General features: G+C 33.1%; 2 protein-coding genes across 2 annotated transcripts in view; one reads left to right on the top strand and one right to left on the bottom strand.

Annotated features, from left to right (window-relative positions):
* Window positions 1–388: 388 nt before the first annotated feature.
* LOC111392544 (pyruvate decarboxylase 1) lies at window positions 389–3,286 on the top strand. Its single transcript, XM_023017909.1, has 6 exons — window positions 389–1,017; window positions 1,128–1,291; window positions 1,455–2,105; window positions 2,204–2,321; window positions 2,696–2,884; window positions 2,968–3,286. Exons 1-6 carry the CDS (start codon window positions 493–495, stop codon window positions 3,136–3,138), a joined length of 1,818 nt encoding a protein of 605 aa, XP_022873677.1. The 5' UTR covers window positions 389–492; the 3' UTR covers window positions 3,139–3,286.
* Window positions 3,287–8,394: 5,108 nt separating this feature from the next.
* LOC111392550 (transcription factor bHLH140-like) overlaps window positions 8,395–10,562 on the bottom strand; it is a 5,467-nt gene continuing 3,299 nt past the window's right edge. Inside the window, exons 4-6 of the mRNA XM_023017914.1 lie at window positions 10,047–10,562; window positions 9,769–9,939; window positions 8,395–8,839 (exon numbers count right to left, since the gene is read on the bottom strand). Of these exons, the coding sequence (XP_022873682.1) occupies window positions 8,504–8,839; window positions 9,769–9,939; window positions 10,047–10,562 (1,023 nt within the window). The 3' untranslated portion in view covers window positions 8,395–8,503. The remainder of the gene's footprint in view (window positions 8,840–9,768; window positions 9,940–10,046) is intronic.

Here is a 10,562-nt window from a genome sequence, read left to right as displayed (position 1 = left end):
TAAGCTTTCTACAAAATTGTAATTAAATTTTCTTTCGTCCCGACGTGATCGATAAAAGGCGGAAGGTGGTCTAGCGGAGTAGACTACTGCCGCACGGTGTCCCTTTCTGTGCCAAGAAGAAAGGCACCCCGTGAAACCTAGTCTCGAGTTTATGTGATTATTTTTTGGTGTTCCTTAAAAAGAATTGTACTGCTAGTCGAAATATCACTATCAAGAAGGCCTTGTCTCCTCCAAACAAGGCCTCTCTTGTCCTAAAAATCCTTCACAGTGATTGGAACGTTTTACACAGACATAGTGCACAATCCACGGATATGAAAAAGAAAAATCAAACAGCCCCTTGTTTAAAGACTCTTCCTTTTCGTCACCTATAAATATCTTCTCCATCTCTCACTTCCTCCAGAACAAAATCGTTTGGATAAATTTTTACTGTCTTTTCTCATCCCTTTGATCTTTCAAACTGTATCTTAGTTAACAATCCCTGTTAGCATTGAAATGGATACCAAAATTGGTTCTGTGGATTCTTGTAAGTCTGCTACGTGTACAGACTTGTGTAGCCTCCCCACAAACGGTTTCGTTTCTACGGTTCAGAACTCTGCAGTGCCATTTAATTCTGCTGATGCGACTCTTGGCCGCCACCTGGCTCGCCGTCTCGTTCAGATTGGCGTAAGCGATGTTTTCTCAGTCCCTGGTGACTTTAACTTGACACTACTTGACCTCCTCATTGCTGAACCCGGGCTGAACTTGATTGGATGCTGCAATGAGCTCAATGCTGGATACGCCGCAGACGGTTATGCCAGGGCTCGTGGAGTCGGCGCTTGTGTCGTCACATTTACCGTCGGTGGTTTGAGTGTTCTCAACGCGATCGCCGGCGCATACAGTGAGAATCTTCCAGTCATATGCATAGTAGGCGGACCCAACTCCAACGATAATGGTACTAACCGGATTCTACATCACACTATTGGGTTGCCGGATTTCATCCAGGAGCTCCGCTGCTTCCAAACTGTCACTTGCTATCAGGTTCTTACAATCAGCAAAGCCGTAGCTTAAATATGTCCGTTAGATTTTCGTTTTCACACACAATTTTCTTTTATTGCTGAAATGTTTCTTCATTTGGGGACTAATTTTAGGCAGTGGTGAATAATTTAGAAGATGCTCATGAATCGATAGACACGGCGATATCGACGGCATTAAAGGAGAGTAAGCCGGTGTATATAAGTGTGAACTGTAACTTGCCGGCGATTCCACACCCGACTTTTAGCCGGGAGCCTGTTCCATTTATGCTCTCTCCCAGGTAAGTTTTAGTTTCTGATGTATTTTATTGTGTTTAATCTTGAGAATTCTTTGCTTTTTATAACCAATTAATGTAATTTCAAGATTTTACTGTTAAGGAAACATTGATTTTGTTTTGTAATGTGAATTAATTTTGCGAATGATAGTGGTTCTGTATGATGTAGGGTGAGTAATAAAATGGGCTTGGAAGCTGCCGTCGAAGCAGCGGCTGAGTTCTTGAACAAGGCTGTCAAACCAGTTATGGTGGGTGGGCCGAAACTTCGTGTTACCAAAGCATGTAATGCCTTTGTCGAATTAGTAGATGCTAGTGGCTATGCTCTCGCGGTGATGCCATCGGCCAAAGGGCTAGTCCCCGAGCACCATCCGCATTTCATTGGAACTTACTGGGGTGCAGTGAGCACGGCTTTTTGTGCAGAAATCATCGAATCAGCTGATGCATATTTGTTCGCCGGACCAATCTTCAACGACTACAGCTCGGTTGGATATTCTCTCCTTCTCAAGAAAGAGAAGGCGATCATTGTGCAGCCTGATTGTGTCACAATTGCTAATGGACCTGCATTTGGATGTATTCTAATGAAGGATTTCTTCGTTGCTCTTGCGAAAAGGCTTAAGCGTAATACGACCGCTTATGAGAATTACCATAGGATTTATGTTCCCGAAGGACTTCCTCTCAAGTGCGAGCCTAGGGAGGCATTGAGGGTTAATGTTCTGTTCCAGCATATTCAGAAGATATTATCGAGTGAAACGGCTGTCATTGCTGAGACCGGGGACTCGTGGTTCAACTGCCAAAAACTGAAACTGCCACTGGCATGCAGGTTAGCTCTAGAGAAATGTAAATATGTGAAGTTTGATGTTGCCTTAGAGTCTTCGATAATATGAATATTGACGTCTCATATGGAAGCTTGGTTTGCAGTTATGAATTCCAAATGCAATATGGATCCATTGGTTGGTCTGTGGGTGCAACTCTGGGTTATGCACAAGCAGTACCAGAGAAGCGAGTCATTGCCTGCATCGGTGATGGTAGCTTCCAGGTATCTATTCCTCTCTTATTCGTAGAAGAGAGAATAATATGGTGTGAATTCGTATTCAAAGTTCAGCCTGATAATGTTAGTGCAAGGGATTAAGCCGTACTATCTCAATGAAGAAGATAAAAGGTTAAACTCGAACAAATATTTTTAAAACTCTTTATTCTACATAATTATTTTTAACCAGCACAGTCACACAATAAAATATTCTGCATGTAAACCTAAAACATTTTCCTACTTTTTAACCACAACTTTTCTTAAAAATCGCTATTTAAAACATTGTTTTTCTCAAATAACGGTCATCAAACAGGGTTTTTGATGGTAGCATGGCAGGGCTGTATGTCTAAGCTTTATAGCTACCTTCGAATTTTACGTTGCAGGTGACGGCTCAGGATGTATCAACAATGATTCGGTCTGGACAGAAGACTATCATCTTCCTGATTAACAATGGTGGTTACACCATTGAAGTAGAGATCCACGATGGGCCTTACAATGTAATCAAGAACTGGAATTACACTGCATTAGTAGATGCAATCCACAATGGTGAAGGAAATTGCTGGACAACTAAGGTAATTTAGTTATTAACTGTTCCTTTCTTTTTAAGTAGATTTTTCCTGTTTTTACTTATTCTTTCGTGTAATTGTTAATGTAGGTGCGATATGAAGAAGAACTAGTTAAAGCAATTGAAACTGCAACCGGAGACAAGAAAGATTGCTTATGCTTCATCGAAGTGATTGTTCACAAGGACGACACGAGCAAAGAGCTACTTGAATGGGGTTCTAGGGTCTCGGCAGCGAATAGTCGCCCTCCCAACCCTCAGTAGACTACTTTGATTCAGCAAAGTAAAATGAATTACATTATACCGACTGTTTTATTTGTCACTCTCATTCCAAGTTCTTATTTCTAAATATTTCTACGCGTTGAAGATGTATTTTACCCTCGTGTTGTTATACATTAAGAGTATTGATGTCTTTTGATCTTTATATTTTACAAATGTTGTCTTTTTTGTTTAAAGGCCTCTTTTGGCTTGGGTGGTGAGTACATGCATGACACGATAATTGTGAACATTGCATGCCATAGATATCGTACTCAAGCTTACGTAACTGTCACATACATAGAAGTGAAGCTAAATCAAAGAGACTAGATCAGGATCTATAATTTCGACAACTCCTGAATCGTATGATCCAAGTCCATCCTATGTTTAATTCGAGTCTTCATATATCAAACTGAAGCAATCTTCTCCAATTTCCGACCATGAACAACATGGCTTCTAGCCGCTAAGCAACCAAGCCAAGGTTGAGAACTTTTCCTCGGCAACAATCAGACACTTTTCTCTAGATATTTAATTATTTCATCTACTTCCAACTCTCTTTAAATAAAATTACCAAGGTTCAAATATATTTATTCATTTTTTGTTAATTTGTGATTAATACAAAAGTCGACATTCAAAATAACTAAAATATATCAAAGTTTTCAAAAAATAAGTAAAAAAGATTGCACAAACACAGTTTTGGACCAACAAGTTAATCATGGTCTCACTTTCTTTAGGATGTAACATTGCCAACACTATCTTTTCACTTGTGGTTCGAAATTTATGGTCGACATCACTATCTGGCGACAATAATTTTGTCTGTTTATCCCAATAATTAAGGTTTAAATGTTGAATCACAAGAAAAGCGTAGAATGCCATGTGATAGAATGTGTCGAACATTTTCGCTCTTATCTTTCACGATAAATTGGATAAACTTGTTTACGCCACATCTAATGACTAATATACTTTCCTGAAATTCTCCGTCGGCATGAAGAGGGAATCAATTTATTTCCATTATCTGTCATAATATCACATTTTTGACAATGCCACTGGAAAATAAACTGAATCTTTTTCCTTTTATTTTATTTATCTATGGTATATTAAAAAGAAGGATGAGGATAAACTTTTGAATACCAGTTTTACCCTTAAATATTTAGCTATATGCCCAATATACCCTCATTTGGTATTAAAAAATGAAAAAGAAAGAGAAAGAAAGGTTGCATTAATGTGTTCACCTTGACACTAAAATATTGAACAACAATTTTACCCTTATATACTTAGCTATACGCCCAATATACCAATATTTAATTTTAGTTTTGTTAATAATTAATTAATAACATTAATTCAATCTATTCAACATGAGAAAATCAATTTTCTTTAGCATTTATCAATAATTCCCTAAATTAAGATTTTTAATATTACATTCATTTTTATCAACAGCATTAATTTAATTTATTTAACATGAAATTGAAAAAATAGATGTTTAAGGAACTCAAAGGATGGCATTAAAATTCCCTTTTCAGATTAAAAAAAATAAAAATACATTCAATTTATTTAACATGAAATTGAAAAATAGGTGGTGATTAAGGAACTCAAAGATGACTTTAAATTTCCATTTTGAAAAAAAAAAAAAAAAAAAAGAAATCTTTCAACTTGATTAATAGTGTTAATTCAAAATAAAATTGAAAAACAGATGTTATTATTTAGAGCATTAATTCAATTTATTACATTAAATAGAAAAATGAGTGTTTTTTAAGGAACTCAAAGGATGGTCTTGAATTCCTATTTTGAGATTAAGAAAAGAATTCTTTTATTAGATTAATAGCATTAATTTAAATGAAATTGAAAAACGATCTTCTTATTAACAACATTAATTCAATCTATTAAACATGAAATTGAAAAATGGATGTTATTTAAGGAACTCAAAGAACGTGTTTTTGAAGAATATTATATTGCTCATTTGTCATAATAATGTTAAAACTAATTTCAACATTTTTTGTGTTGCATATTGAGTCATTCATATATAATACATATACAAGCACTAAACTTTATGATTTACATTCACGTATTATTTCACAAAAAAGAGAAAATTACCATAAAAACTTAAAGGTTGCATTATTATGTTCAACTTCACACTAAAATTTAAGTTTAACATTCGGTCATAAATGTATAAGGACATATCTACATGTAAATGCAGCTTTATATAATGAATTATATAATACATGCAACTTTTTCATTCAATCTTTCCCTTCCACATCATTTTATATAATTCATAATGTACCATTTTTATATACAAGTAACATAATCTAACGTATAATGTTTGAATATCAATTTTTACCCTTACACGTTTAGTTATATATCCAATATATCCTCATTTGGTTTATAAAAACAAAAAAGTAAAAAAAAAAAATAAAATTTGAAAGGTTGCATTAATATGTTCACCTTGGCATTAAAATATTAAATATCAATTTTTTCCTTATATATTTAGCTATATACTCAATAAACCCTTATTTTAATTTTAGTTTTGTTAATAATTGATTAATATCATAAATTCAACTTATTCAACATGAAATTAAAAAATCCGTTTTCTATTTCATTTGTCAATAATTCGATAAATTAATCTTTTCAATATTACATTAATTTATATTAACAACATTAATTCAACTTATATATTTGTCGTATATATTTAGCTATACAAATATGCACTTATATAATTTTAATTTTGTTAATAATTAATTAATAACATTAATTCAATTTAGTCAACATTAAATTAAAAAATCCATTTCTTTTCCATTTGTCAATAATTTTCTAAATTAATCTTTTAATATTACATTAATTTTTATTAACGACATTAATTCAATTTATTTAACATGAAATTGAAAACAGGTGTTGTTTAAGAAACTAAGAGGATGACCTTAAATTTTCCTTTTGAGAAAAAAAAAATGCATTCAATTAATTCAACATGAAATTGAAAAATAGATGTTTAAGGAACTCAAAAAATGGCCTTAAAATCCCCTTTTGAGATTTAAAAAATAAAAATACATTCAACTTATTCAACATGAAATTGAAAAATAGGTGGTGTTCAAGGAACTCAAAGGATGACTTCAAAATGCCAATTTGAGAAAAAAAATAAAAAATCTTTTAACTTGATTAATAGCGTTAATTCAAAACAAAATTGAAACACAGATGTTGTTATTAAGAGCATTAATTCAATTTATTCTGCATAAAATTGAAAGATGGTTGTTCTTTAAAGAACTCAAAGGATGACATTGAATTCCCCTTTTTAGATTAAGAAAAGAATTCTTTTATTTAGACTAATAGCATTACTTTAAATGAAATTGAAAAATGGACGTTCTTATTAATAACATTAATTCAATCTATTCAACATGAAATTGAAAAACGGATTTTATTTAAGAAACTCAAAGAACAGGTTTTTGAAGAATATCCCACCATATAAATTAATCTTGAAAACAAATTGTCCAGTGATGTTCTTGAGAAATCTAAACCCATCCAACGGTCTTTGCAATATAACAAGAATAATTGTCGTGAGTTCAAGAAATATAGCCCTTGTTTGATCCCCATTCTTTTGAGAAAATGAATTTTTCTACAGTGTTTTGACATAATTTCAACAACGCATTTTTCAATAAAATAATATTACACGCAAATTCAAAATTTTTCTTTATTTCTTAACCACACATTTTACATCAATACACTATTCAAAAATTCATTTTTCCCCTCAAAATGAGGCTCAAACAAGGGCATATTATCCATATAAAAATAATTGTTGGACAACATGCTAAAAAATAAATTTTCCTTTCATGCATCTCATTAATTCCAGCAAATGATGGAGGATATCTATTCAAATTCAAGAAGAAACAATTTCTAATACGTCTATACTTTGTAATGACCATTAACAAGGCTCGAGAACAAACATTGCCTACTGTCGGAATTTACCTTCTTCCATATGTATTCTCTCATATGCAACTATATGTTGCACTTTCTAGTGCAATTTTAAAACAAACAACAAAAGTCTTGGTAAAAGCACAAAATAAAAAAAGAAAATATGTGGAATGTTGACAAAAAAATATTGACTACGAAGAGTGTTATTGTAATCATAATCCAAGAATGTATAATATGTTGAGAACATCTCCAATGCATTCAATAGATTAGAATGTGTTAGGTTTTCGTTTTTAAGTCAATTTTGTTTTTCAATTTTTCAAAATATTGGAAACGTATTTGGTCTGATATTTCTAAAAATGTATTTTTGAAAATAAGAATAAACTTATAACATAAAACTCAAAAGGCTGAAAATATTCTAGAAAAATAAAAACTATAAAAAATAAAAATAAAAATAGTTCTAACTAATGATTATTTACATAAAAGTTTAAAAAAAAATTTAATCCAGGTCATTAATTTTTTTTTGTTTTCTATATTTTAAATTCAATTTATTATTTTAATTTAAATTTGTTAGCGAGAAAAAAAAATTTAAGATTCGTCAACTTTAAAATGCATATAATACTTAATAATATATTAACATAAATTTATTCTATTTTTACTAGATAATGAAGTTTAATGAAATAAAATGGCATAAAATATTTGTTTCAAAATTTCAAACAAAACGTGTTTTCTAATTTTTAGTTTTGAGAAATAATTTTTCAAAAAGATAAACCAAACATGTTTTTAGAAATATTAAATCAGACTCAAAATAGAAAATTAAAAATGAACATAAAACTCAAAATCGAAACACAAACCAAATTAGCCCTTATCATCTAGCTTATGTGTAAATTGAAAGATTTTTAATTTACACAGTCTAGTAGAACTTTAGACTTCATCCCCATGGTTCTATCTAGTATCTACCACTCAATAATATTGTATAGTTATCTTCTATTTTCTTAAAATAGAAACGTAACCGTATCTAAATTTGTATAAGAAAAATAAATCTGCTCACCACCAAGGCAATACCACGTCAAAAAGTCAAGTCACTTTTTTGACAAATAAAAAACAAAGGGGCTTGACTCGCCAACATGACGATGGGTAACATAACTCTTACCCACTGGGCAGGAGATTAATTCTAATAAATCTGAATCTAGATAGAAATCTATCGCATTAGCTTCATTAATCTCTCAGATTGCACTAGAGAGAGGGCTCACACTTGTAACAATGTGTGAAATCAAATACATTAAACCTATAAACTGAGGGCGAGGTAATTCCAAAGTTTAACTGCGTTAAATTCTTTTTCTTTTACTGGTTAGACAAAAAAAGCAGCCAAACATTAAATGCGTGGGGGAATATATAGCAGAGGTCACAAAATCATTTTGATGCAGAAGAGAATTTTAAGTGTTATTTATACATCAGAAAAACTTCACAAAGGGAATAACTATTTGCCGGTACCCTCTTCACTTGGCATGAAAACAAGACGACTATTTTGGAGCAAAGCAGCAGGAAATGGGGCTTGACAAGAGCTAATATGCGATCTGAGGCGAGGTATGTTTGGATGTGCACTTTGACACCTATGACACCTCAATTCCATGGAGAGGAAATTGTCTTCATTTTTCGATGTGGCCTTGCCATGTTCGTTGATTTCCTGTATCACATCAACTGAATCCCGGAAGAATGGGGTATTAAATGAGTTCCAATGCTTCTTATTCTTGAGATGTTTCGAGTCAAAATCTTGGCTGATCACATGAAGGTGCAGTTGTCGCATTGAAGGGGCCTATAAGAAGGGACAACTCATTTCGTCAAACAGAGGAACAATGCACTGCTTGCAATAAAAAAATATGGAGGGGGGAAAACTACTAAGCTTGCTTGCTGCAATGAGGCAAGGATTCAACCAATTAGAACAAAAGAATTTGATTGGGCGAACAAACCATGAAGCCAAGTTCAACCCCGGAAATTCATTGTATAGAGTCAGACTGGAAGCATTAGAATTTTAAATACTAATCCTCATTTTCTAAGCCTATGTTTGGCTCATGTTTATAAACTGTTTATAAACATTTAAGCCACGTTTTATCTACATATTATGAGAGACCCACAAGTTACTACCCACTTATCTATCGCTTATTTCTATCCATATATGAATAATCACTTCCGATATTTTAAACCGTTTATATAATCACTTCCCATACATGCTATAAGAAATACTTTCAACTATCTATTTAGATAAGATAAGCTCCTTCAGTTGCATTTATTGCCTGAACTTAAAGTAGACCAAAATAAGCTATTGTCATCCATAAGAGACATTTTTTTTGTACTGGGAAATAAACTTCTTAGTATGGTCGATTTAAGGTTGCCGTTCTGTTTTCACGACAGCGAAAACTTAATTAATCTTCTTTCCCAGTATTATTGATCAAAAGGCACCAAATAAACAAAGTTGCTTCAAGGTCAAAGTCGATACTTTTATCATTTATCCCCTAATTCTACTAACCCTCTGTGAATATACATAACAAATTCATCTCTCTAGCACACAAGTCAAAATTCTTCTGTTCAATGTATTCTTATACATCATTCCCTTTTTCATACTTTAGATGACAAATGAAAGATTAATTCTTAAGTGGTCAACTGAGTTTGCCAAGGCAAGTAACACTAAGTAGACTTAACAACAACAACATCAAAAAAGCACTCTTCGGTCTAATCAGAACTTACTGAATGGTACCCAAGACGGAATACCAGTGATTTATTTTCATCAAGAAACTTTTCTGCCCACTTCAACCCAACAGCATGCATTGTCTTTAGCAATGAGAGGTGCTCTCTGCATACATCTGCAAGCTGGTCCAGACCTTCACCTCTTGCCAACACCAACAGATGCCGCTGAGCCTGAGCGAAGAAAATAGAGAAGTGTTAACAGATTAAATCATTTTTTCGCTTTCAAGTGTATATTCCCAAGTGTGTGTATGTGTGTGTGACAGAGAGATATGAAAGACCTTTGGATAAAGATCCTTCAGTACTACAACATCATCCAATATCTCCATCACAACATTCTTATGCTTGTCAGGATGCATTGCAATATTGTAAAGAGCCTGAGCCCATGAGTTCCATGCTTTGGTCATGCCCCCACCATCTTCCTTATCTGGGTCTTCCTTTTTGTTCAGATAATTTCTAACACTAGGTTTAAGGTCTTTCTGAAGTCCCTTAAATTTTTTGTTTACATCTGATTCATAGATAGATTCCCTTTTGACCTTCTGATCACCATTTGTAGGACTTATCTTTGATTCTAGTGATGTCTCACTGCTTCCCTTCGAGGATCCTCCATGACACCTCACTATGGATGCAAACCCTTCAAAAAGGGATGAGTAAGATTCACGAAGTACCTCACAGCCTTGGGCATAGTCATTGTTGAGACAGTTTGGTCTGTGAGGATTCATATTTGGTCCTAAAACATGTATAACATGAGTTATGCCTTCCCTAGTAAACAATGGAGAAGTTGGAGGAAGCGGGAC

The sequence above is a fragment of the Olea europaea genome, unplaced genomic scaffold (assembly GCF_002742605.1).
Source record: "Olea europaea var. sylvestris unplaced genomic scaffold, O_europaea_v1 scaffold939, whole genome shotgun sequence".
NCBI classification, from domain to species: Eukaryota; Viridiplantae; Streptophyta; class Magnoliopsida; order Lamiales; family Oleaceae; genus Olea; species Olea europaea.
The sequence above is the reverse complement of the archived record's forward strand: the minus strand, read 5'-3'. Positions and strand labels throughout refer to the sequence as shown.

What these genes read in the sequence shown, in the direction of transcription:
- LOC111392544 (XM_023017909.1), top strand. Translation starts at nt 493, where the DNA reads ATGGATACCAAAATTGGTTCTGTGGATTCTTGTAAGTCTGCTACGTGT. An exon ending in AAACTGTCACTTGCTATCAG is followed by an intron (nt 1,018 to 1,127) that starts GTTCTTACAATC and finishes GACTAATTTTAG; the next exon opens with GCAGTGGTGAATAATTTAGA. An exon ending in GAAATTGCTGGACAACTAAG is followed by an intron (nt 2,885 to 2,967) that starts GTAATTTAGTTA and finishes TTGTTAATGTAG; the next exon opens with GTGCGATATGAAGAAGAACT.